Here is a 27,856-nt window from a genome sequence, read left to right as displayed (position 1 = left end):
TGCACGATTAATCGTCCCAGCCCTACTAAATACTATAATGTACATTCATTGTAAGTACAGTAGTGTTTCTTGTTAGTTACAGTATACCTATACTATAAGTATGTATCTGATATTACAGTACTTATCTAGAGTAACCCAATAACTACCAAGTGTGTACCACTGGTAGGTACAGTAATGATACCATTTAACTACCATGTAGATACTCAAACGTAAGTACCACACATTTGTCTGTAAGTACAACATATTAACCATATATGTACAAGGTAAGTACATGTACTGTAAGATAAAGTGCTACTGTTAATGGAAACACATCATTTTGCAATAATCCTTTGTCGACATTTAGAAAATAACGCTAAAGTTTGGGCAAATCTGTAATGTAAACACAGATATTGATGTTAATACGGCATTGTTTAGATCAGGGGTTTTCAAACTTTTTGTGTGTGTGAACCACTATTTGTATTTAGAATTTTCGCGGACCACCTCATAATACTCATAATAAATTGTCTACACAAAGTCCTGAATTTATCTGCACTTCTAAATAGGCTTACTAGCACTAAAACTATAACTAGTCATCACATAAGTACAACAGATTCTTAAAACATATTCTTAAAAAAATATTTTTTTCTTAATAAAATATATTCTTTTATGTTTTATTTTGCCTTTACACGGGCCACCTGCAGTACCCTCACGAAACCACTAGTGTTGGGAATGGTTTGGGAATGGTCGGTTTAGATCATTTGCGATTTATCAATTTCACATCTGAAAGTGAGGTGTACATTCATCACACGTATACACTTTAGAGAAATGATCGTAAGATCAAATTTAGGATGGTTTCTACACAGTACTTTTCCAAACAGGTCTGTTTTTCTTAGCTCTTGTTTTTGACAGAACGTTCGAGATATGTTTTCACAGACACATTATCCAGGCAGTTGTCGTGTTGTCACACTTCCACAAGCTGATTCTCCATCTCAGCTGTCTACTAGACACTTACAGTATTTTTTTTTGCAGTTGCTATTTTAAAAGGTCTGTCATTCACCTTAGTCTTTCACTGGCTAATCTTACCCAAAAAATTAAATCCTAAATACTGAACAAATCAAGCGGTGTAAGATTTGATCTGTAAACATTACACATTACATCATAATCTGAGTTAAACATCGGATCGAAGTCTTGGACATGATTTTCTCTCCGAGGTATTTACTTATGAGGCAAATAGCCGTATAATAAGTGGGATAATGTACAGGCAGCAGGTTGTTATCACGAAATAGTAACCTGCTGCCTATACATTATCCCTGTCTATGTTTTTTGAATACATGTTTTTCTCTCTTTTTTTAAAGAGTACAGTAAAACAAACAAGATATACTGTGTTATTTGTTACCATAAATTTTACGAGGAAATTTCAGAAAGTGTAAAAGATACAAAACAATTCATTAGGGTTCTTAAAAAGGTAAAAACTAAGATGTCGCACCAAATTCTGATCCACCCATACAGCTTTAGACACTTCTTTATAAAAGCTTTTACTGGGTTTTCAAATACTCTTAAACAGTTTCTTGCACAACTCACAGCTGGAATCTATAAAATCTGATAGGAGAATAGGAGTTGAGTGAGAGAGAAAGAACACAATAAGTAGATAGATTTCAAAACAAAGTGACGTAAAGGAACAAGTGAAAAGTCAAGCTCTGGCACAATGGCAACAGACCACCACAGTGAGATAAATTTGGCAGGGCAGAGATAATTTTTTTTCCAAATAAATTGTACCCCATATTTTTTTAACTTAATTTTTTTTCAAACTTAGTTAACATAACTATAACTGTGCTATAAAACCAAGGCTAAAACCCAACCTGGAAAAAAATGTAGTAATAAGCTGGAGAGAAAGCACTAAAAAAGCAAAAAATGTCTGTTAGCACTTTCAATGCATCTAAATAGTAGTTGCAGCTTCTACAAAAATATGCATGCTTCCATTCCTGTACATGCTAAATGTTGGTTAAAGATAACCAAATTTTTATTATTTTGCAACCCAATGACGGGAGACGGATTGACAAACCCCGACTCAACTTTATATTCAGTCGGGCCGAATTTCAGCTTTGTTGACTCGTGTGTCAATTGTCGTGCAGTGTATGGGTAGCCTGGGTGCCAGCCGATCTTAGCCCCGCCCACCACATTTTGAGGACGGGAAGATCGGTCTGGGGTTCCTCCGTTGAGGATCTACTATGCGAGTCCCAAAGCTGATCGACCAATCAAATTGTCAGGGCGGGCTTTATACGATGATGGACAGATGATCAACAGCAGTGGCGGCTGGCACTAGGGGGCGCTGGGGTGCCGCCCCCTTAAAGTTGGCCAGAGAGGAAAGATATTTTAACATGTTACCAAAAAGTTAAATATATAGTGCAAATTAATACAAAATAAAATCGTTTAGTTGTACTATTTCATAGTCATATTATAATTTATTTAAAAAAATTAAAAATCAAAACTGAGTTCGTTGTGTTTGTGTGTCTGGGGCGCACCCCTAATCAGTGTCTATGTAGGTCAGTAAAAAGGGTAAAAACATGTGACCTGAGGTTGAGCTCTAATTGGCTGGTTTCGGATCCGCCCTGGGGCGCAGGACTGTGCGCCCCAAATCCTCCCACTTATGGTGTAAGCGAATCAATATTGTTTTTAATGTTTTTTTACCTTCTGTGATTGGACCGTTCTCAGAGTCTCATAACCGCGCTGCAGATTGCTGTGTTACCTGATAGCTACAGTACAGATCAGTGAAAGCAAGTGAAATATCTTGAGATGAAGGAAAATATGATTTTATCATTACAAAATCACCCTATACAAGGTATTTAATTGATGAATAAATAAAGGATTAAGAAGCTTGGACCAGATTGATCAACGGAGTCAAATGATGGCAGTCTGTGTGCTCCACCACTTCTCATGGCAAACAGAGTTGGCTAGCTGGATATCATGTAAGTCTTGTGTTTTATTTTTTCCCTGTTTGCCGTTTTAAAGTTTGAATGCGTGATAGACGTGCACGACATTAAATTTTGTGGCGCGTTTGAGCTTGTGTTGCGTGGACATAATGAGAGCAAGAGCTCATATAATCCGGTATATTCCGTGGCTTGGTAAACTTTGTTGTTGTTAGTTTTGTTGTAGAGTTTTAAAAAAGCACCCACGAGAAAACCACTGTTTTTAAGGGAACTTCATGAACCGTGTAGATTAAGCTGATGGACTATATGTACTTAATGTGCTTGTGCAATTGCTATAAAAGCAAAATGAAACGTACGAGCTTGTGATTAGGCAACTTTAGTGTCTCTTTTTGTGTGTGTTCGGTCGCGTTAAACGAAAAGTCTTTGATGGAGAAAATTTTAAGCAGGATGAAGAAAAATCTGAACGCCATTTTGGCAGATTGCCCATACAACATAACTTAAGAAAGTAATTCCTATGCATTTGCAGTTGGTGGCAGTGTGTTGCTCAAATGACGCCCTGGTTTCTAAACATTCTTGCGATATTTTGATGTCATACACTGATTGGTCTGCGCATCGCTGCTGAAGTTAAACACTACAGGTACGCTGCAACCAGACAACTGTCTAAGGTAAAGATACAAAATCTAATGACAAGAGGAAGTGGAAGGGAAGTTTAATCTAAAAACTTGACACATCAGTTTAAATTTTTATACAGTTTTTTAAAACTACATACACATTTTCTGTATTTTCTGGATGTTTTATATTAAAGAGACTGAGAAACAATTATATATGATCACTATAACATTGCGAGAACAACAAATCTAATTGTGGCATGATGGCCTAAGACTTTTGCACAGTAGTGTATATGTACACTATACGTACCTGTCATTAATTACAATGGCCTGTAAGTACTAAATACTAGGGCTGTGACGATTAATTGCCTGTCCCATTAAAAAGACCTGTCTAGAATCGATTCTGAATTGCAAGGCTCCGATTCTGTGTTTCATGCACAGTTCATGCGTGTAGTACGGCGTTTGGTCAGTAGTAAGTCCTTATCAATCTAAAATCATTATGAGGCAGAGTCGTTTATAATGTGCATTTAAAAAAGCAACACTCATTAAACAAAATCATTCAAAATATTTTTTATTATCATGAAAATACCTGAAACAATCTGAAGAACAGCGATATAAATATCCTTATAGACATTTCCTGGAAAAGCGTTTCTAATGCTACTTCTTCTGTGGCACAATTGGAGTTTCTGCACAAGAGCGCCCCCTGGCTTTTGGATGTGGCGGCATTTCACCGTAATTCATTAAATTTCTTTCATTGAGAAAGCGCGCATTTGCACGATTAATCGTCCCAGCCCTACTAAATACTATAATGTACATTCATTGTAAGTACAGTAGTGTTTCTTGTTAGTTACAGTATACCTATACTATAAGTATGTATCTGATATTACAGTACTTATCTAGAGTAACCCAATAACTACCAAGTGTGTACCACTGGTAGGTACAGTAATGATACCATTTAACTACCATGTAGATACTCAAACGTAAGTACCACACATTTGTCTGTAAGTACAACATATTAACCATATATGTACAAGGTAAGTACATGTACTGTAAGATAAAGTGCTACTGTTAATGGAAACACATCATTTTGCAATAATCCTTTGTCGACATTTAGAAAATAACGCTAAAGTTTGGGCAAATCTGTAATGTAAACACAGATATTGATGTTAATACGGCATTGTTTAGATCAGGGGTTTTCAAACTTTTTGTGTGTGTGAACCACTATTTGTATTTAGAATTTTCGCGGACCACCTCATAATACTCATAATAAATTGTCTACACAAAGTCCTGAATTTATCTGCACTTCTAAATAGGCTTACTAGCACTAAAACTATAACTAGTCATCACATAAGTACAACAGATTCTTAAAACATATTCTTAAAAAAATATTTTTTTCTTAATAAAATATATTCTTTTATGTTTTATTTTGCCTTTACACGGGCCACCTGCAGTACCCTCACGAAACCACTAGTGTTGGGAATGGTTTGGGAATGGTCGGTTTAGATCATTTGCGATTTATCAATTTCACATCTGAAAGTGAGGTGTACATTCATCACACGTATACACTTTAGAGAAATGATCGTAAGATCAAATTTAGGATGGTTTCTACACAGTACTTTTCCAAACAGGTCTGTTTTTCTTAGCTCTTGTTTTTGACAGAACGTTCGAGATATGTTTTCACAGACACATTATCCAGGCAGTTGTCGTGTTGTCACACTTCCACAAGCTGATTCTCCATCTCAGCTGTCTACTAGACACTTACAGTATTTTTTTTTGCAGTTGCTATTTTAAAAGGTCTGTCATTCACCTTAGTCTTTCACTGGCTAATCTTACCCAAAAAATTAAATCCTAAATACTGAACAAATCAAGCGGTGTAAGATTTGATCTGTAAACATTACACATTACATCATAATCTGAGTTAAACATCGGATCGAAGTCTTGGACATGATTTTCTCTCCGAGGTATTTACTTATGAGGCAAATAGCCGTATAATAAGTGGGATAATGTACAGGCAGCAGGTTGTTATCACGAAATAGTAACCTGCTGCCTATACATTATCCCTGTCTATGTTTTTTGAATACATGTTTTTCTCTCTTTTTTTAAAGAGTACAGTAAAACAAACAAGATATACTGTGTTATTTGTTACCATAAATTTTACGAGGAAATTTCAGAAAGTGTAAAAGATACAAAACAATTCATTAGGGTTCTTAAAAAGGTAAAAACTAAGATGTCGCACCAAATTCTGATCCACCCATACAGCTTTAGACACTTCTTTATAAAAGCTTTTACTGGGTTTTCAAATACTCTTAAACAGTTTCTTGCACAACTCACAGCTGGAATCTATAAAATCTGATAGGAGAATAGGAGTTGAGTGAGAGAGAAAGAACACAATAAGTAGATAGATTTCAAAACAAAGTGACGTAAAGGAACAAGTGAAAAGTCAAGCTCTGGCACAATGGCAACAGACCACCACAGTGAGATAAATTTGGCAGGGCAGAGATAATTTTTTTTCCAAATAAATTGTACCCCATATTTTTTTAACTTAATTTTTTTTCAAACTTAGTTAACATAACTATAACTGTGCTATAAAACCAAGGCTAAAACCCAACCTGGAAAAAAATGTAGTAATAAGCTGGAGAGAAAGCACTAAAAAAGCAAAAAATGTCTGTTAGCACTTTCAATGCATCTAAATAGTAGTTGCAGCTTCTACAAAAATATGCATGCTTCCATTCCTGTACATGCTAAATGTTGGTTAAAGATAACCAAATTTTTATTATTTTGCAACCCAATGACGGGAGACGGATTGACAAACCCCGACTCAACTTTATATTCAGTCGGGCCGAATTTCAGCTTTGTTGACTCGTGTGTCAATTGTCGTGCAGTGTATGGGTAGCCTGGGTGCCAGCCGATCTTAGCCCCGCCCACCACATTTTGAGGACGGGAAGATCGGTCTGGGGTTCCTCCGTTGAGGATCTACTATGCGAGTCCCAAAGCTGATCGACCAATCAAATTGTCAGGGCGGGCTTTATACGATGATGGACAGATGATCAACAGCAGTGGCGGCTGGCACTAGGGGGCGCTGGGGTGCCGCCCCCTTAAAGTTGGCCAGAGAGGAAAGATATTTTAACATGTTACCAAAAAGTTAAATATATAGTGCAAATTAATACAAAATAAAATCGTTTAGTTGTACTATTTCATAGTCAAATTATAATTTATTTAAAAAAATTAAAAATCAAAACTGAGTTCGTTGTGTTTGTGTGTCTGGGGCGCACCCCTAATCAGTGTCTATGTAGGTCAGTAAAAAGGGTAAAAACATGTGACCTGAGGTTGAGCTCTAATTGGCTGGTTTCGGATCCGCCCTGGGGCGCAGGACTGTGCGCCCCAAATCCTCCCACTTATGGTGTAAGCGAATCAATATTGTTTTTAATGTTTTTTTACCTTCTGTGATTGGACCGTTCTCAGAGTCTCATAACCGCGCTGCAGATTGCTGTGTTACCTGATAGCTACAGTACAGATCAGTGAAAGCAAGTGAAATATCTTGAGATGAAGGAAAATATGATTTTATCATTACAAAATCACCCTATACAAGGTATTTAATTGATGAATAAATAAAGGATTAAGAAGCTTGGACCAGATTGATCAACGGAGTCAAATGATGGCAGTCTGTGTGCTCCACCACTTCTCATGGCAAACAGAGTTGGCTAGCTGGATATCATGTAAGTCTTGTGTTTTATTTTTTCCCTGTTTGCCGTTTTAAAGTTTGAATGCGTGATAGACGTGCACGACATTAAATTTTGTGGCGCGTTTGAGCTTGTGTTGCGTGGACATAATGAGAGCAAGAGCTCATATAATCCGGTATATTCCGTGGCTTGGTAAACTTTGTTGTTGTTAGTTTTGTTGTAGAGTTTTAAAAAAGCACCCACGAGAAAACCACTGTTTTTAAGGGAACTTCATGAACCGTGTAGATTAAGCTGATGGACTATATGTACTTAATGTGCTTGTGCAATTGCTATAAAAGCAAAATGAAACGTACGAGCTTGTGATTAGGCAACTTTAGTGTCTCTTTTTGTGTGTGTTCGGTCGCGTTAAACGAAAAGTCTTTGATGGAGAAAATTTTAAGCAGGATGAAGAAAAATCTGAACGCCATTTTGGCAGATTGCCCATACAACATAACTTAAGAAAGTAATTCCTATGCATTTGCAGTTGGTGGCAGTGTGTTGCTCAAATGACGCCCTGGTTTCTAAACATTCTTGCGATATTTTGATGTCATACACTGATTGGTCTGCGCATCGCTGCTGAAGTTAAACACTACAGGTACGCTGCAACCAGACAACTGTCTAAGGTAAAGATACAAAATCTAATGACAAGAGTCTGCATTAATCTGCCTTCATGCGTTTATTACACAAGATGGTTTCAGATGAGTTTAGTTCAATTCAGATTTTTACATGTTTATTGATATTTAAATCGCAGTAGTGTACTGGATTTGTTAATATTTGTCTGTTCAGCATACAGCTCGCGTGTTTTATCGCCTCCGCTGTCACTGTGAGAAAAAAAAACATTAATTAATCTGCTTCATGTGACGTTAAACATGTAAAGTGATCCACGGTCTCCGTTTACAAAAAAAAGCACATTTGACTTGTATGCTCGTCTTGTAAGTTTATGATTAGAAATGGACATGTGAACGAAAATGAAAGTAATTAAAACATGAAATGACGATTATAACTGACTGTGACAGACTCTTTACAACCCTGTTTATCAAAATGACGGAGATTGAAAAAGTCTATCGCAACCTGTGTGTGTGTGTGTGTGTGTGTGTGTGTGTGTGTGTGAATGATTCCCTTGATATTAGTTAATTACAGATTCATAGTACATATATTTCATGCGTTTGATTTAAACTGTAACATTTTCAGCATTTTAGCTAAGCAGTAGCCTAATGATATTCATCACCTGATAAATGGCTAAAACCAGTACTGCATTACTACAGTAAAAGTTTGATTTTGAGTGTGTTTGCGCCCCCCCCCAAAATATTTTTAGCACCAGCCACCACTGATCAACAGTAACGTTTTTTACAATGAAATGGCTGCCGCTGTAGAATTCAGATGTATGGATTCTGACATTGAGTCTGTTCTAAAAGATATCTTTAGAGCATTGATTTTAAAAGAGGAACAGAGAAACGCGATCAGGACATTTGTTGATCGGAAAGATGTTTTTGCCGTCCTTCCTACGGGATTCGGCAAAAGTTGGTCGCACTTATGGAGGACCAAGTTAAAGAAGCAACTGAAATGGGTATCACGGCGATGCAACTCGGCGTGCATGGCGAGATGGATATAATTAGCAGTCGTTACCAGCTTCTTTTCGGAACTCCGGAATCGTAGCTGCTGAAAAATTGGAGGGACATTCAAGCAAATGTAATGGGTATCGTCGTGGATGAAGTTCACCTAATGTACAAATTGTAAGAGATAGTCTTACTGTATGCAGTGTTGTAGTCGAGTCACCAACTGTCGAGTCCGAGTCGAGTCTCGAGTCCCAGTGTTCGAGTCCAAGTCCGAGTCACCAAAGAAGAGTCCGAGTCGAGTCCAAGTCGAGTCACCATTACCAGAGTTCGAGTCCGAGTCGAGTCTCAAGTCCCCAGTGTTCGAGTCCGAGTCGAGTCCCGTATTCGAGTCTGAGAGTGCCTACATGTCTCCACTCTGGGATCTTCAAAAACCTGATAAAATGTATTAAAGAGGTTCTACATTAAACAAAAATGACACCACTGTCACGATTGCAAAGGGAGTTTATTTACTGATTTGACATAAACACTTTGCAACACACTTTGCAACTTTACGACGACATCAAAAGCATGTGTTTACTTCCATTGTTAGGGGCCAAGCCCGCAGGGCGGTAGGCCACTATTGCAATTGATGGTTTTCTTATTATTATTATTATTAGGGGTCAAGCACCGAAGGTGCTGAGACACCTATTGTTTTTGTTAGTATTATTATTATTATTATTATTTTTCCCCAATGGGAGTCTATGGCAGCCCTATGAACCGTACATAGGAAAATGATGAAATTTGGCACAGATGTAGAGGTGGTCATAAATAGTCATGTGACCAAAAATGGGGTCTTTAGCAGTAACTCTATAGCGCCACCAGTAGTCCAAAAATTCAATGTTCAAACTGTTATAATTGGTGAACCATTTGATCTATGAAAATTCTACTTAGTACACGTGATTGCTCTCATCCCGCTTATTGAATTTGATACTTTACAGTAAGACTCCACCCATTACAGTAGCGGCCATTTTGAAATGTACAGTATTTCGTTTTTTCGCTACTCTTCCTTCAAATGTGGTTCAATTCTTATGAAATTTGGCACAGATGATCTTTGGAGTGAGCCGCATAGAAATGACCGAACAGAATTTTGAAATTTATCTTTGTTCAAAAGTAATAAATGCGCAAACTTAACGAGGTTGACGCAAAAATGGTTCTGAAGCTGTAGCTCAGTCATTCTTTGATCAATTGAAATGAAATTTGGTACACTTCATGTGGACCATGATCTTGGGGTCCATGCCAAATTTGGTGACAGCGCCACCTATGGGTCATGAGATAATAAAATAGGCAATTTTTGCCCATAACTTCTGAACTGCTTGTCAGAAAATTATGATCTTGATGTCTATGGATTGCTTACCTCATGCCGCATCTGTCGATGTGTATTATGCCGGGTTTGACCGAACCACCTGTCTGCCATTTTGAAATTTAACATAAATTGTTATATTTTTTGAACTATTTGACATATCCGCACAAAAATTGGTAAGGAGCTTTGACATGATGTCCTGAAGTTACCTGGGAAATCAGAGTACAGCGCCGCCTAGGGGTTATAAACTATTACAATTCTTATTGATATTATACTGTTATCTCTTTCTGCTGCCCAATGAACCGTGTCAACTGAGTGGCGCATCTAGTTAATCGTATGCATTGAGATTCTGAGATCCTGGGTTCGAATCCCACCTGAGTTAGGTATTTTGTTCTTCCTCATCAATTCTTCTAAACCTGTCTGTAGTTCACATGTGTTCTATTTTTCCATGTTTGCTGTTGTTGCTCTGCATTGTGGTGGTTCTGCTCTATGATTCCTGAGCCTTGCGTTTTTGATGCAATTTATGGTGCTTGCTGTGCTTTGTGAGCTTGCTGTGCTTTGTGTGCTTGCTGTGCTTTGTGAGCTTGCTGTGCTTTGTGAGCTTACTGTGCTTTGTGTGCTTGCTGTGCTTTGTGAGCTTGCTGTGCTTTGTGTGCTTGCTGTGCTTTGTGAGCTTGCTGTGCTTTGTGAGCTTGCTGTGCTTTGTGTGCTTGCTGTGCTTTGTGAGCTTGCTATGCTTTGTGTACTTGCTGTGCTTTGTGTGCTTGCTGTGCTTTGTGTGCTTGCTGTGCTTTGTGAGCTTGCTGTGCTTTGTGTGCCTGCTGTGATTTGTGTAATTAATGTGCTTTGTGTGCTTGCTGTGCTTTGTGAGCTTGCTATGCTTTGTGTGCTTGCTGTGCTTTGTGTGCTTGCTGTGCTTTGCGTGCTTGCTGTGCTTTGTGAGCTTGCTGTGCTTTATGTGCTGGCTGTGCTTTGTGAGCTTGCTGTGCTTTGTGTGCCTGCTGTGCTTTGTGTAATTGCTGTGCTTTGTGTGCTTGGTGTGCATTGTGAGCTTGCTGTACTTTGTGTGCTTGCTGTGCTTTGTTTGCTTGCTGTGCTTTGTGAGCTTGCTGTGCATTGTGTGCCCGCTGTGATTTGTGTAATTGTTGTGCTTTGTGTGCTTGCTGTGCTTTATGTGCCTGCTGTGCTTTGTGTGCTTGCTGTGCTTTGTGAGCTTGCTGTGCTTTGTGTGCCTGCTGTGATTTGTGTAATTGATGTGCTTTGTGTGCTTGCTGTGCTTTGTGTGCTTGCTATGCTTTGTGTGCTTGCTGTGCTTTGTGAGCTTGCTGTGCTTTATGTGCTTGCTGTGCTTTGTGAGCTTGCTGTGCTTTGTGTGCCTGCTGTGCTTTGTGTAATTGCTGTGCTTTGTGTGCTTGGTGTGCATTGTGAGCTTGCTGTACTTTGTGTGCTTGCTGTGCTTTGTTTGCTTGCTGTGCTTTGTGGGCTTGCTGTGCATTGTGTGCCTGCTGTGATTTGTGTAATTGCTGTGCTTTGTGTGCTTGCTGTGCTTTGTGTGCCTGCTGTGCTTTGTGTGCTTGCTGTGCTTTGTGAGCTTGCTGTGCTTTGTGTGCCTGCTGTGATTTGTGTAATTGATGTGCTTTGTGTGCTTGCTGTGCTTTGTGAGCTTGCTATGCTTTGTTTGCTTGCTGTGCTTTGTGTGCTTGCTGTGCTTTGTGTGCTTGATGTGCTTTGTGAGCTTGCTGTGCTTTGTGAGCTTGCTGTGCTTTGTGTGCTTGCTGTGCTTTGTGAGCTTGCTATGCTTTGTGGGCTTGCTGTGCTTTGTGTGCTTGCTGTGCTTTGTGTGCTTGCTGTGCTTTGTGAGCTTGCTGTGCTTTGTGTGCCTGCTGTGATTTGTGTAATTGCTGTGCTTTGTGTGCTTGCTGTGCATTGTGAGCTTGCTGTGCTTTGTGTGCTTGCTGTGCTTTGTGTCCTTGCTGTGCTTTGTGAGCTTGCCGTGCTTTGTGTGCTTGCTGTGCTGTGTGTGCATTGCGCCGAAGGTGCTTGACCCCGTGTTGCTGCTTGCAGCTATATTTAGGGGCCAAGCACCTATGGTGCTGTGGCACCTATTGTTTCTGTTAGTATTATTATTCTTCTTAATCTTCCCCAATGGGAGTCTATGGCAGCCCTATGAACCGTATATAGGAAAATGATGAAATTTGGCACAGTTGTAGTGGTGGTCATAAATAGTCATTTGGCCAAAAATGGGGTCTCTAGCAGTGACTCTATAGCGCCACCATCATCTCAAAAATTCAATGTTCAAATGGTTATAACTCATGATCCATTTGCTCTATGAAAATTCTACTTAGTACACGTGATTGCTCTCCTCATGCTTATTGTTTTTAATACCTTACAGTAAGACTCCACCCATTACAGTAGCGGCCATTTTGAAATGTACAGTATTTCTTTTTTTCGCTACTCCTCCTTCAAATTTGGTTCAATTCTTATGAGATTTGGCACATGTGATCTTTGGAGTGAGCCGCATAGAAATGACTGAACAGAATTTTGATATTTTTCTTTATTTAAAAGTAATTAATGCGTGAACTTAACGAGATTGACGCAAAATTGGTTCTGAAGCTGTATCTCGGTCATTCTTTGATCAATCGAGATGAAATTTGGTACGCTTCATGTCGACCATGAACTGGGGGTCCATGCCAAATTTGGTGACAGCGCCACCTATGGGTCATGAGATAGGAAAAAAGGCTATTTTTGCGCATAACTTCTGAATCGTTTGTCAGAAAATTATGATCTTGGTGTCTACGGATTCCTCGCCTCATGCCGCATCTGTCGATGTGTATTATGCCGTGATTGACCTAACCGTCTGTCTGCCAATTTGAAATTTGTGATAAATTGCTATAACTTTTGAAGTATCGGATATATCGGCGCAAAAATCGGTAGGGAGCTTCGGGGTGATGTACTGAGGGTACCTGGGAAACCAGAGTACAGCGCCACCACGGGTTATAAACTATAACAGTTCTTATCGAATTGCTTATAACTTCTGAATTCTTTGGCATGTAAGCTCTTTTCTGCTGCCCCTTGAGCTGTGTCTACTGAGTGGCGCATCTGTTAAGTCGTATGCATAGAGATCTTGAGTTCTTGGGTTCGAATCCCACCTGAGGCAGGTGTTAATTTCTTCTATTAAAGTTTTGTTCTTTCCCACCTATTCTTCTTGACCTGTCTGTAGTTCACATATGTTATATTCTTGCCATGTTTTCTGTTGCTGCTCTGCACTGCGGTGGTTCTGCTCTGTCATTGCAACGCTTTGGGTACTTGCTGCGCTTTGTGTTCTTGATGCACCTTGGGTGGTCAATTCGCCCTGGTTGATTGATAGGTTGTATGTTTCTTGCTGTGCTTCGGGTGCTCATTGCGCTGATGGTGCTTGGCCCCGAATCGCTGCTTGCAGCTATATTGGTCATTGTTTCTGTTAGTAAATTTTTCTTCTTCCCCAATGGGAGTCTATGGCAGCCCTATGAAGCGTATGTAGGAAAATGATGAAATTTGGCATAGTTGTAGTGGTGGTCATAAATAGTCATGTGGCCAAAAATGGGGTCTCTAGCAGTAACTCTATAGCGCCACCATTATCTCAGAAATTCAATATTCAAATGGTTATAACTCATGATCCATTAGGTCTATGAAAATTATACTTAGTGCATGTGATTGCTCTCATCCCGCTTATTGAATTTGATACTTTACATTAAGACTCCACCCATTACAGTAGCGGCCATTTTGAAATGTACAGTATTTCGTTTTTTCGCTACTCCTCCTTCAAATATGGTTCAATTCTTATGAGATTTGGCACAGGTGATCTTTAGAGTCAGCCGCATAGAAATGACTGAACAGAATTTTGATTTTTTTTTTATTCAAAAGTTATTAATGCGTGAACTTAACAAGATTGACGGAAAAATGGTTCTGAAGCTGTAGCTCGGTCATTCTTTGATCAATCGAGATGAAATTTGGTACACTTCATGTCGACCATGAACTGTGGGTCCATGCCAAATTTGGTGACAGCGCCACCTATGGGTCATGAGATATGAAAAAAGGCTATTTTTGCCCATATCTACTGAATCGTTTGTCAGAAAATTATGATCGTGGTGTCTACAGATTCCTTGGCTCATGCCGCATCTGTCGATATGTATTATGCCGGCTTTGACCGAATCGCCTGTCCGCCATTTTGAAATTTGTGATAATTTGCTATAACTTTTGAAGTATCGGATATATCGGGGCAAAAATCGGTAGGGAGCTTCGGCATGATGTCCTGAGGAAATCAGAGAATAACGCCACCTAGGGGTTATAAACTATAACAGTTCTTATAGAACTGCTTATAACTTCTGAATTCTTTGTATGGCGAGTAAGCTCTTTTCTGCTGCTCCTTGAGCTGTATCTACTGAGTGGCACATCTGTCTAAGTCGTATGCATAGAGATCCTGAGTTCATGGGTTTGAATCCAGCCTGAGGCAGGTTTTAGTTTCTTCTATTAAAGTTTTGTTCTTTCCCACCTATTCTTCTTGACCTGTCTGTAGTTCACATATGTTCTATTTTTGCCATGTTTTCTGTTGCTGCTCTGCACTGCGGTGGTTCTGCTCTGTCATTGCAACGCTTTGGGTACTTGCTGCGCTTTGTGTTCTTGATGCACCTTGGGTGGTCAGTGAGTATTGGGTTATTGATACCTTCTATGTTGCTTGCTGTGCTTTGGGTGCTCATTGCGCTAAAGGTGCTTGGCCCCGAATTGCTGCTTGCAGCTATATTTATTATTATTTTTCCGCTTCCCCAATGGGAGTCTATGGCAGCCCTATGAACCGTATGTAGGAAAATGATGAAATTTGGCACAGTTGTAGTGGTGGTCATAAATAGTCATTTGGCCAAAAATGGGGTCTCTAGCAGTAACTCTATAGCGCCACCATCATCTCAAAAATTCAATGTTCAAATGGTTATAACTCGTGATCCATTTGCTCTATGAAAATTCTACTTAGTACACGTGATTGCTCTCCTCATGCTTATTGTTTTTAATACCTTACAGTAAGACTCCACCCATTACAGTAGCGGCCATTTTGAAATGTACAGTATTTCGTTTTTTCGCTACTCCTCCTTCAAATTTGGTTCAATTCTTATGAGATTTGGCACATGTGATCTTTGGAGTGAGCCGCATAGAAATGACTGAACAGAATTTTGATATTTTTCTTTATTTAAAAGTAATTAATGCGCGAACTTAACGAGATTGACGCAAAATTGGTTCTGAAGCTGTATCTCGGTCATTCTTTGATCAATCGAGATGAAATTTGGTACGCTTCATGTCGACCATGAACTGGGGGTCCATGCCAAATTTGGTGACAGCGCCACCTATGGGTCATGAGATAGGAAAAAAGGCTATTTTTGCGCATAACTTCTGAATCGTTTGTCAGAAAATTATGATCTTGGTGTCTACGGATTCCTTGGCTCATGCCGCATCTGGCGATGTGTATTATGCCGGGATTGACCGAATCGTCTGTCCGCCATTTTGAAATTTGTGATAATTTGCTATAACTTTTGAAGTATCGGATATATCGGCGCAAACATCGGTAGGGAGCTTCGGCATGATGTCCTGAGGAAATCAGAGTACAGCGCCACCTAGGGGTTATAAACTATAACAGTTCTTATCGAATTGCTTATAACTTCTGAATTCATTGGCATGTAAGCTCTTTTCTGCTGACCCTTGAGCTGTGTCTACTCAGTGGCGCATCTGTTAAGTTGTATGCATAGAGATCCTGAGTTCATGGGTTCGAATCCAGCCTGAGGCAGGTGTTAATATCTTCTATTAAAGTTTTGTTCTTTCCCACCTATTCTTCCTGACCTGTCTGTAGTTCACATATGTTCTATTTTCGTCATGTTTTCTGTTGCTGCTCTGCACTGCAGTGGTTCTGATCTGTGATTGCTACGTTTTGGGTACTTGCTGCGCCTTGTGTTTTTGATTGGGTGCTCAATGCGCATTGGGTGATTGATACCTTCTATGTTGTTTGCTATGCTTTGGGTGCTCATTTCGCTAAAGCTGCTTGGCCCCAAATCGCTGCTTGCAGCTATATTTCTTCTTAATCTTAATCTTAATCTTAATCTTAATCTTAATCTTCCCCAATGGGAGTCTATGGCAGCCCTATGAACCGTATATAGGAAAATGATGAAATTTGGCACAGTTGTAGTGGTCGTCATAAATAGTCATTTGGCCAAAAATGGGGTCTCTAGCAGTAACTCTATAGTGCCACCATCATCTCAAAAATTCAATGTTCAAATGGTTATAACTCATGATCCATTTGCTCTATGAAAATTCTACTTAGTACACGTGATTGCTCTCCTCATGCTTATTGTTTTTAATACCTTACAGTAAGACTCCACCCATTACAGTATCGGCCATTTTGAAATGTACAGTATTTCGTTTTTTCGCTACTCCTCCTTCAAATTTGGTTCAATTCTTATGAGATTTGGCACATGTGATCTTTGGAGTGAGCCGCATAGAAATGACTGAACAGAATTTTGATATTTTTCTTTATTCAAAAGTAATTAATGCGCGAACTTAACGAGATTGACGCAAAATTGGTTCTGAAGCTGTATCTCGGTCATTCTTTGATCAATCGAGATGAAATTTGGTACGCTTCATGTCGACCATGAACTGGGGGTCCATGCCAAATTTGGTGACAGCGCCACCTATGGGTCATGAGATAGGAAAAAAGGCTATTTTTGCGCATAACTTCTGAATCGTTTGTCAGAAAATTATGATCTTGGTGTCTACGGATTCCTTGGCTCATGCCGCATCTGTCGATGTGTATTATGCCGGGATTGACCGAACCGTCTGTCCGCCATTTTGAAATTTGTGATAATTTGCTATAACTTTTGAAGTATCGGATATATCGGCACAAACATCGGTAGGGAGCTTCGGCATGATGTCCTGAGGAAATCAGAGTACAGCGCCACCTAGGGGTTATAAACTATAACAGTTCTTATCGAATTGCTTATAACTTCTGAATTCTTTGGCATGTAAGCTCTTTTCTGCTGACCCTTGAGCTGTGTCTACTGAGTGGCGCATCTGTTAAGTCGTATGCATAGAGATCCTGAGTTCATGGGTTCGAATCCAGCCTGAGGCAGGTGTTAATTTCTTCTATTAAAGTTTTGTTCTTTCCCACCTATTCTTCCTGACCTGTCTGTAGTTCACATATGTTCTATTTTTGTCATGTTTTCTGTTGCTGCTCTGCACTGCAGTGGTTCTGATCTGTGATTGCTACGTTTTGGGTACTTGCTGCGCCTTGTGTTTTTGATTGGGTGCTCAATGCGCATTGGGTGATTGATACCTTCTATGTTGTTTGCTGTGCTTTGGGTGCTCATTTCGCTAAATCTGCTTGGCCCCGAATCGCTGCTTGCAGCTATATTTAGGGGCCAAGCACCTATGGTGCTGTGGCACCTATTGTTTCTGTTAGTATTATTATTCTTCTTAATCTTAATCTTAATCTTAATCTTAATCTTAATCTTCCCCAATGGGAGTCTATGGCAGCCCTATGAACCGTATATAGGAAAATGATGAAATTTGGCACAGTTGTAGTGGTCGTCATAAATAGTCATTTGGCCAAAAATGGGGTCTCTAGCAGTAACTCTATAGCGCCACCATCATCTCAAAAATTCAATGTTCAAATGGTTATAACTCATGATCCATTTGCTCTATGAAAATTCTACTTAGTACACGTGATTGCTCTCCTCATGCTTATTGTTTTTAATACCTTACAGTAAGACTCCACCCATTACAGTATCGGCCATTTTGAAATGTACAGTATTTCGTTTTTTCGCTACTCCTCCTTCAAATTTGGTTCAATTCTTATGAGATTTGCACATGTGATCTTTGGAGTGAGCCGCATAGAAATGACTGAACAGAATTTTGATATTTTTCTTTATTCAAAAGTAATTAATGCGCGAACTTAACGAGATTGACGCAAAATTGGTTCTGAAGCTGTATCTCGGTCATTCTTTGATCAATCGAGATGAAATTTGGTACGCTTCATGTCGACCATGAACTGGGGGTCCATGCCAAATTTGGTGACAGCGCCACCTATGGGTCATGAGATAGGAAAAAAGGCTATTTTTGTGCATAACTTCTGAGTCGTTTGTCAGAAAATTATGATCTTGGTGTCTACGGATTCCTTGGCTCATGCCGCATCTGTCGATGTGTATTATGCCGGGATTGACCGAACCGTCTGTCCGCCATTTTGAAATTTGTGATAATTTGCTATAACTTTTGAAGTATCGGATATATCGGCGCAAACATCGGTAGGGAGCTTCGGCGTGATGTACTGAGGAAATCAGAGTACAGCGCCACCTAGGGGTTATAAACTATAACAGTTCTTATCGAATTGCTTATAACTTCTGAATTCTTTGGCATGTAAGCTCTTTTCTGCTGACCCTTGAGCTGTGTCTACTGAGTGGCGCATTTGTTAAGTCGTATGCATAGAGATCCTGAGTTCATGGGTTCGAATCCCGCCTGAGGCAGGTGTTAATTTGTTCTATTAAAGTTTTGTTCTTTCCCACCTATTCTTCTCGACCTGTCTGTAGTTCACATATGTTCTATTTTTGCCATGTTTTCTGTTGCTGCTCTGCACTGCGGTGGTTCTGCTCTGTCATTGCTACGCTTTGGGTTCTTTGCTGAGCCTTGTGTTCTTGATGCACCTTGGGTGGTCAATTCGCCCTGGTTGATTGATAGGTTGTATGTTTCTTGCTGTGCTTCGGGTGCTCATTGCGCTGATGGTGCTTGGCCCCGAATCGCTGCTTGCAGCTATATTTATTATTAGGGGCCAAGCACCTATGGTGCTGTGGCACCTATTGTTTCTGTTAGTATTATTATTCTTCTTAATCTTCCCCAATGGGAGTCTATGGCAGCCCTATGAACCGTACATAGGAAAATGATGAAATTTGGCACAGTTGTAGTGGTGGTCATAAATAGTCATTTGGCCAAAAATGGGGTCTCTAGCAGTAACTCTATAGCGCCACCATCATCTCAAAAATTCAATGTTCAAATGGTTATAACTCATGATCCATTTGCTCTATGAAAATTCTACTTAGTACACGTGATTGCTCTCCTCATGCTTATTGTTTTTAATACCTTACAGTAAGACTCCACCCATTACAGTATCGGCCATTTTGAAATGTACAGTATTTCGTTTTTTCGCTACTCCTCCTTCAAATTTGGTTCAATTCTTATGAGATTTGGCACATGTGATCTTTGGAGTGAGCCGCATAGAAATGACTGAACAGAATTTTGATATTTTTCTTTATTCAAAAGTAATTAATGCGTGAACTTAACGAGATTGACGCAAAATTGGTTCTGAGGCTGTATCTCGGTCATTCTTTGATCAATCGAGATGAAATTTGGTACGCTTCATGTCGACCATGAACTGGGGGTCCATGCCAAATTTGGTGACAGCGCCACCTATGGGTCATGAGATAGTAAAAAAGGCTATTTTTGCGCATAACTTCTGAATCGTTTGTCAGAAAATTATGATCTTGGTGTCTACGGATTCCTCGCCTCATGCCGCATCTGTCGATGTGTAATATGCCGTGATTGACCTAACCGTCTGTCTGCCAATTTGAAATTTGTGAAAAATTGCTATAACTTTTGAAGTATCGGATATATCGGCGCAAAAATCGGTAGGGAGCTTCGGGGTGATGTACTGAGGGTACCTGGGAAACTAGAGTACAGCGCCACCACGGGTTATAAACTATAACAGTTCTTATCGAATTGCTTATAACTTCTGAATTCTTTGGCATGTAAGCTCTTTTCTGCTGCCCCTTGAGCTGTGTCTACTGAGTGGCGCATCTGTTAAGTCGTATGCATAGAGATCTTGAGTTCTTGGGTTCAAATCCCACCTGAGGCAGGTGTTAATTTCTTCTATTAAAGTTTTGTTCTTTCCCACCTATTCTTCTTGACCTGTCTGTAGTTCACATATGTTCTATTCTTGCCATGTTTTCTGTTGCTGCTCTGCACTGCGGTGGTTCTGCTCTGTAATTGCAACGCTTTGGGTACTTGCTGCGCTTTGTGTTCTTGATGCACCTTGGGTGGTCAATTCGCCCTGGTTGATTGATAGGTTGTATGTTTCTTGCTGTGCTTCGGGTGCTCATTGCGCTGATGGTGCTTGGCCCCGAATCGCTGCTTGCAGCTATATTTATTATTATTATTATATTTCTTCTTCCCCAATGGGAGTCTATGGCAGCCCTATGAACCGTACATAGGAAAATGAAAAAAATTTGCCACACTTGTAGTGGTGGTCCTAAATAGTTATGTGACCAAATATGGGGTCTCTAGCATTAACTCTATAGCGCCACCAACACTTCAAAAATTCAATATTCAAATGGTTATAACGCTAGAATAATTTGATCAACAAAAATTCTACTTAGTACATCTGATTGCTCTCCTCACGCTCATTACAAATGAACACCTTACATTAAGACTCCACCCATTACAGTAGCGGCCATTTTGAAAAGTACAGTATTTAGTTTTTTTGCTACTACTTTTGCAGCGTTCATTGCATTGTTACGCAATTTGGCACAGATAATCTTTGGACCGAGGTGCATAGAAATGACCGAACAGAATTTTGATTTTTATCTTTGTTCAAAAGTTATAAATGCGTACATTTATCGATGTCGACCCAAAATTCGTTCTGAGTCATTATCTCGGTCATTCTTTGATCAATTGAAATAAAACTTGGTACCCTTCATAAGGACCATGAACTGGGGTACCATGTCAAATTTGAGGACAGCGCCACCTATGGGTCATGAGATATGAAAAATGGCTATTTTTGCCCATAACTTTTGAAATGTTTGATAGAAAATTATGCTCTTGGTGTCTATGGATTCCTTGGCTCATGACAAATCTGTCGATATATATTATGCCAGAAATTACCAAACCGCCTGTCCATCATTTTGAATTTTGTCATATATTGTGATAACTATTATTCGATGTAATGTATCGGCACAAAAATCGGTAGGGAGCATCGGTATGATGTCCTGAAGGTACCTGGGAAATCTGAAAACAGCGCCACCTAGGGTTTATAAACTATATAAAACAGCCTATAACTTCTAAAAACTTTGTCCGATATTCATTTTCTTTGTGAATTTTTATTCACTGGTTTCTGTCGATTGCAACGATATCTCATTTGTCAGTTTCCAACATTCTGTTAATATTTTATTACATAGCATATGTGAAGTAGTTTTTTCGCTACTACTTTTGCAAATTAAGTCTATTTTATGCCGGGCTCTGCTCACATAAACTTTAGAGCAATCCGCATAGAAATGACCAAACACATTTTTTATATTCTCTGCCATTCCCGAGAAATACCTCTCCAAAGTTGACTGTGCCTGTGACATTGTCTCTTTGTCATATTAAATTATTATGACTGTATTATAACATGTTGTGCATTCCTATACAACATGTTTTTCTTGACTTAAACTTTAACTGTTCTCACTTAAACTATCTGATTCTCATATAAATTGTAATTTTGTTATTTCTGCTCTGCAATGTCATGTCTGCACCTTCCTTGATTGTGCCATTTGAATGTTTGCAGCTCTGAAAACCTTGGCTAGCTACACTGCCTGTGTAGCGCAGTCTACTAAACGCATGCATCAAAACTCAGAGGTTGAGGGTTCGAATCCCACCTGATGCATGTGTTATGTTTTACTAATAAGATTTTGTTTTTGAGTTAATTCTCACCTATTATTCTTAACCAGTCTGTTTTCCATGTTCTGCACTGCTTGTCATAATTTGGTTGCCAATCGCCACCACCATTTCAAAAATGCAGTAGCAGCCATTTTGAAAAGTACAGTATTCAGTTTTTTTGCTACTACTTTTGCAGTGTTTCTTGAATTGTTACACAATTTGGCTCAAATTTTCTTTGGACGGAGCCGCAGAGAAATGACCGAACAGAATTTTGATTTTTATCTTTGTTCAAAAGTTATAAATGCGTACATTTATCGATGTCGACCCAAAATTCGTTCTGAGTCATTATCTCGGTCTTTCTTTGATCAATTGAAATGAAACTTGGTACCCTTCATAAGGACCATGAACTGGGGTACCATGCCAAATTTGAGGACAGTGCCACCTATGGGTCATGATATATGAAAAATGGCTATTTTTGCCCATAACTATTGAAATGTTTGATAGAAAATTATGATCTTGGTGTCTATGGATTCCTTGGCTCATGACAAATCTGTCGATATGTATTATGCCAGAAATTACCAAACCGCCTGTACACTATTTTGAATTTTGTTTTAAATTGGGATAACTATTATTCTATATAATGTATCGGCACAAAAATCGGTAGGAAGCATTGGTATGATGTCCTAAAGGTACCTGGAAAATCTGAAGACAGCGCCACCTAGGGTTCATAAACTATATAAAACAGCCCATAACTTCTGAAAACTTTGTCTGATATTCATTTTCTTTGTGAATTTTTATTCACTGGTTTATGTCGATTGCAACGATATCTCATTTGTCAGTTTTCAACATTCTGTTCATGTCTTATTTCATAGCATATGTGAAGTAGTTTTTTCGCTACTACTTTTGCAAATTAAGTCTATTTTATGCCAGGCTCTGCTCACATAAACTTTGGAGCAATCCGCACAGAAATGACCAAACACATTTTTGATATTCTCTGCCATTCCCGAGAAATACCTGTCCAAAGTTGACTGTCCCTGTGACATTGTCTCATTAAAATTATTATGACTGTATTATAACATGTTGTGCATTCCTATACAACATGTTTTTCTTGACTTAAACTTTAACTGTTCTCACTTAAACTATCTGATTCTCATATAAATTGTAATTTTGTTATTTCTGCTCTGCAATGTCATGTCTGCACCTTCCTTGATTGGGCCATTTGAATGTTTGCAGCTCTGAAAACCTTGGCTAGCTACACTGCCTGTGTAGCGCAGTCTACTAAACGCATGCATCAAAACTCAGAGGTTGAGGGTTCGAATCCCGTCTGATGCATGTGTTATGTTTTTCTATTAATATTTGTTTTGAGTTTATTCTCACCTATTATTCTCAACCAGTCTGTTTTCCATGTTCTGCACGGCTTGCAGTAATTTGGTAGCCAAGCATCATCACCAGTTCAAATATGCAGTAGCGGCCATTTTGAAAAGTACAGTATTCAGTTTTTTTGCTACTACTTTTGCAGTGTTTGTTGAATTGTTACACAATTTGGCTCAGATTATCTTTGGACCGAGCCACATAGAAATGACCAAACATAATTTTGATATTTATCTTTGTTCAAAAGTAATACATTTGTCAACAGGAATAACTTTTAAACCATTTAATCAACTAAACTTCTATGGAGAATATTTGATAGGGTAATCTCTGCCTTCCCAGTAGCTCAACCAAATGCGTGATGGGCATGAAATCCAGAGGTTGCGGGTTCAAATCCACCATACGGCGGCAATCAAAATGGTTGACAAATTTGTGTCATGTAGAGTCAAATGTTCGAACAGGTTTGACTACCTACAGGGGTTTTAAAAAATATTCTCTTCTTGAGAAAAATCTCTCCAAACTTGAACATACACATTGTCACTTCAGCAATCTAACTTAAGCAGCTGTCTGTATGTATGTCTCCCCTGTAGCTCAACCAGATGAGTGACAGGCATGACACCTGGAGATCATGGGTTCAAATCCTGGCTAGGGCAGCAATTGAAGTCTCTTACTTTAGAGTCAAAAGCTTCAATTCATTATTTGTATTTTACTTTATTATTTTAACAGGTATTATTTCGTTTGTGCTCTTTTGGTTTAAGTCTCATGTGTAACATGTATGATGCTTTAGTGGTTCAATTGTTTTCTAGGTCAGCATTGGACTAATCGGTCCTTCTTTCAACATGCACATAAATATTATACTTCAAAATTTTTTTTTTTCATTATGTTCATTCTCATCTCTGAGTCCTGTGTGTTGATAGTTCCCATACATATCTGCTACATTGCATTTTTCAATTGCATGTCCTTTCAGCTTCGTTGCGTGTTGCAGGACCATTGTTGCTTGGCCCCGTATCGCTGTCTACAGCTATATTTGTGAACTTGTGATTGATAACTAGCATAGAAAATTTACAAATTGCATGTTTTAATCATGATGCATTTTCATGTTGCATTTTAAAAGCATCCGATTTGAAAGCATGGTACTGCTCAATCTTGCACGGTGAGGACAAAAAATGCTGTAATCTGAACCAGACATACATTAACTCTAGCTTCTTCTGTTATATATGCATTAGTCAATAATATTTTTTGAAAAAAGCTAACGTTAGGCAATGGAAAGCATTTTACTTACTTTTCTGGGTCATCCGTGTCGGGTGTCTGTTAAAGTTTGAGGTCGTCCCAGTCTTTTTCTCAATTGTGCGATTACACACACAACATTTAGCGCTGCTCTTTCCAGCATTAGAAGCAAAATTCGCGTAGGCAAACTTCACGATCCGGGGCATGTCTTTCTGCATTTTACAAATGTGAACATTTTGCGAATCATGCATCATGCATTGCACGAGCGTAAAAGTGAGTGACGTCAGTGAGTGTGTTGTCAAGCAAAGAGAGCGAGAGGTAGCAGTGTCTGTGAAGGGAGATCGCGACCGGTCTTGGGCACGAAACAGGAAAAGTGTAACACCTTATATAATTTTTTATAACATATTTAGTCAAAAAACAAGTGATGAATGCTCAAGTCCGATTGTATATATCCTCAAGTCCGAGTCCAAGTACGAGTCATCAATCCGCGAGTCCAAGTTGAGTCACAAGTCCAGAGAATGGATTCTCGAGTCGGACTCGAGTCCAAAGAATAGTGACTCGAGTCGGACTCGAGTCTGAGTCCAGGACTCGAGTACTCCATCACTGACTGTATGACTTAGTAAAAACTTAATGTTGTGATATAAATGAAATGTTGTAAACATAGTAGGTGTTGATGTACGTTCGCTAGTATAATCACAATGTTAGTTTCATTGTAGCGAAATAACTAGCAGTTCAGTCAGGCTGCAAAAGACGTCATTTCAACATACGCCAACGCCACACACTCCGTTGCTCTGATTGGTCATAGGTCTGTCCAATTGAGTGCAGAGGCATTTTTTGGTTGAGACACGCCTCATAATCATAGCCCAATGGAGCGGTATCAGACTCAAATTCTGACTAGAATTGAGTATGACAACGTCAGGCTAGTGTACCGGGGAAACAAGAGGCAAATATTAACATGTATACGTTTACATTTTCTTGTGTACAGCAATGGATTTAAGATAAAAAAAAAACATTTATACAAACTTACTCAAATTCACTCCAAATATGCTGGGTCAACCCAGCGTGGCACAGTTAACTCTTTCCCCGCCATTGACGAGTTATCTTCTCAATTAAGAGAAAACATTTGCATGAAAAACGTGTTCCTGATGAGGTTTTATGCTAATCTGTAATACCACGATTATCCACTAGATGGCACTTATATGACCCAGTTTAAAAAAAAAACTGAAGCAAAAAAATTACTAATTTTAAATTCTGTATATGTTTTGATAATCATTCTGAATCTTATCTCTAGCTAAATTCCTTCACAAAAATGCAATTATTTTAGCTTTTTTAAGAAAAATACCCATATTTAAGAGTTTATAAACAGAGAAAAAAGATATAGGTAGGATGAAAATTTTCCTGGAAGGAATTTTGTGAAACTTTCAGTTTTATGGGCATACATTTTGATGTTTATTTAAACACATCCCATTGAACTACAGAAATTTGCTCATTACTGAGTGTTAAATATATGTATATTGTGTGTCTATGTTTGTGGGTAAATTTACCCTAAGCATGCACTTGAAATGAAGGTGCACTATTCAGATACACTTGACAGTGATACGTGTATGACAGTCTTTAAAGACAAATAAGAACTTAAGAGTCATGTTAAAATTAAATTTAATAAAGGGAGTGAGTCTTGCCTGTCCATATGGTAACTCTTTCTTTCTCTCTTTCTTCCTCTCTCTCTTTCTCTCACTCTCTCTCCCTCTCTCTCAGCGGATGAAGTGTTCTGTGAAATGGTGAAATCGAACCGATTATGTGAGAAGAAACTCTTTCGTCAGTTCTGCTGCAGGACATGTTTGATGACTGCTGGATAAAACGAAACACAAACAATTGGACTGCCTTTCTTTCTCATTGGTTGTATTATGTAATGTACATTTTAAGCTAGTCATACTGTGACATTAATGAAAAATAATTATCCTCATTTTAAAAAAAACTGTAAGGGTGCTGTGTGATTTAAACAAGATATATTTTTAAGATTATCTCTTTTTCAAACATGCAGTACATGTATAAATTACTTATTTTTTATTCAAAGACATCACTAAGAAACAGATATTATAATATGAGGATTGTGTATGGTAAAAACCATCTGAAGCACTGTTCTCAGAACTAAACGAATCTTGTGATTTCCAGAGGAAGTGATTACATGGATGAATGTCATCTGAAATTGTTGTTTCCAAACAGGAAGCAAAGGGAGGAAGCTGGAATTTTAAGAGAGACATTTAGTGAGACCGATCTTTTGAGGTCAAAGAAGTAAAGAGTGATGTAAACAAACAGTACTGTACATTTTGAAGTGTGTTTCTAATGATTGCTGTATAATATGAAGGTTGAACAAGTCCTTCAGTGGTCTCCGATATAAAAACCTGACTTTCTTTGTCATCGGTTTTTGCTTTCTTTCATGGTAAAGATCTCAGTTTCACTTTTTTAATAACCTTTACTCTATAACTACACTGTAAGACATTATGGAACAGTGATTGTTCGATACAACTGATTTCCATTAATATTCCATCAACCCAGTGGCGGCCTGTGAATTCTTTTTCAAGGATGCACGATGCGAAGGTTGTCAAAACGTGTGTGGCTTGTTATTTCAATATATGTTTGGCACGTCATGTGAACCTATATGTGCATCACGCGTCATTTCCAAATCCGTGACTGCTGCAGATGGTTTGAATGGGTTTATGATAAAAGATGATAACTCTCGGGTTTGCCAGGTACTTGCTTAATCTTATGTATAATCAAAGTTTAGTGTTAAGTTAGTGTCTTACAAGTATTTTGTGAACGTGAGCGTTTCTTTTATAAAAACTTTTTTGACGCGTGTGCAGCAGGCACATATTTTGACATGACCATGATGCACATAAATTCACATGACGCACCGAACACATATTTTGAATTTGCGCCCCTCAGAAGAGAAGTCACCAGTCGCCACTGCATCAACCTATTGAATATGCACCTTAAACACTTGATTATTTATTAATTTAGTAATGTCCTCTGGACTCACGTGCTGGACTGTACAAGTTTTGTTCCTATTTTGGTGCATTTGGCTTTCCATAAAGAAGAAAACAGGTTATAAGATTTTTGATTATAGGTCATTTTACAAGATGTGATAAAATAAACAATTAACCTTGATTTAGCAGACGGTTTATTTAAAGTGACTTAGAGTGTTATGGATTTTATCAGTGGATATTTTCCCTGAGGACTGACCACGTAACTGCTAATGCAATGCTTTAACTGTTCAGCTACAACAACTAAACTGAAAATACATGATCACTCTTGCTCTGATCACCCACTCACAAACATGCATTCTGTGACCTTAGTTCTTTCTATTGTGTAACAATGGTAAAAAAAACATTCAGTGTGCACCGATACCAATGCAAACCCATGGCAGTGACAAGCAATCCAC

General features: G+C 38.8%; 1 protein-coding gene across 1 annotated transcript in view; it reads left to right on the top strand.

Annotated features, from left to right (window-relative positions):
• The window catches only part of pcsk6 (proprotein convertase subtilisin/kexin type 6), a 156,412-nt gene extending 129,577 nt beyond the window's left edge, over positions 1-26,835 (top strand). The window contains exon 21 of the mRNA XM_065294307.2: positions 26,173-26,835. Within this exon, the coding sequence (XP_065150379.1) occupies positions 26,173-26,273 (101 nt within the window). The 3' untranslated portion in view covers positions 26,274-26,835. The remainder of the gene's footprint in view (positions 1-26,172) is intronic.
• Positions 26,836-27,856: the final 1,021 nt, after the last annotated feature.

Source organism: Paramisgurnus dabryanus, chromosome 2 (genome assembly GCF_030506205.2).
Source record: "Paramisgurnus dabryanus chromosome 2, PD_genome_1.1, whole genome shotgun sequence".
NCBI classification, from domain to species: Eukaryota; Metazoa; Chordata; class Actinopteri; order Cypriniformes; family Cobitidae; genus Paramisgurnus; species Paramisgurnus dabryanus.
Note: the sequence above shows the minus strand (reverse complement) of the source record. Positions and strands in the feature narration are given on the sequence as shown.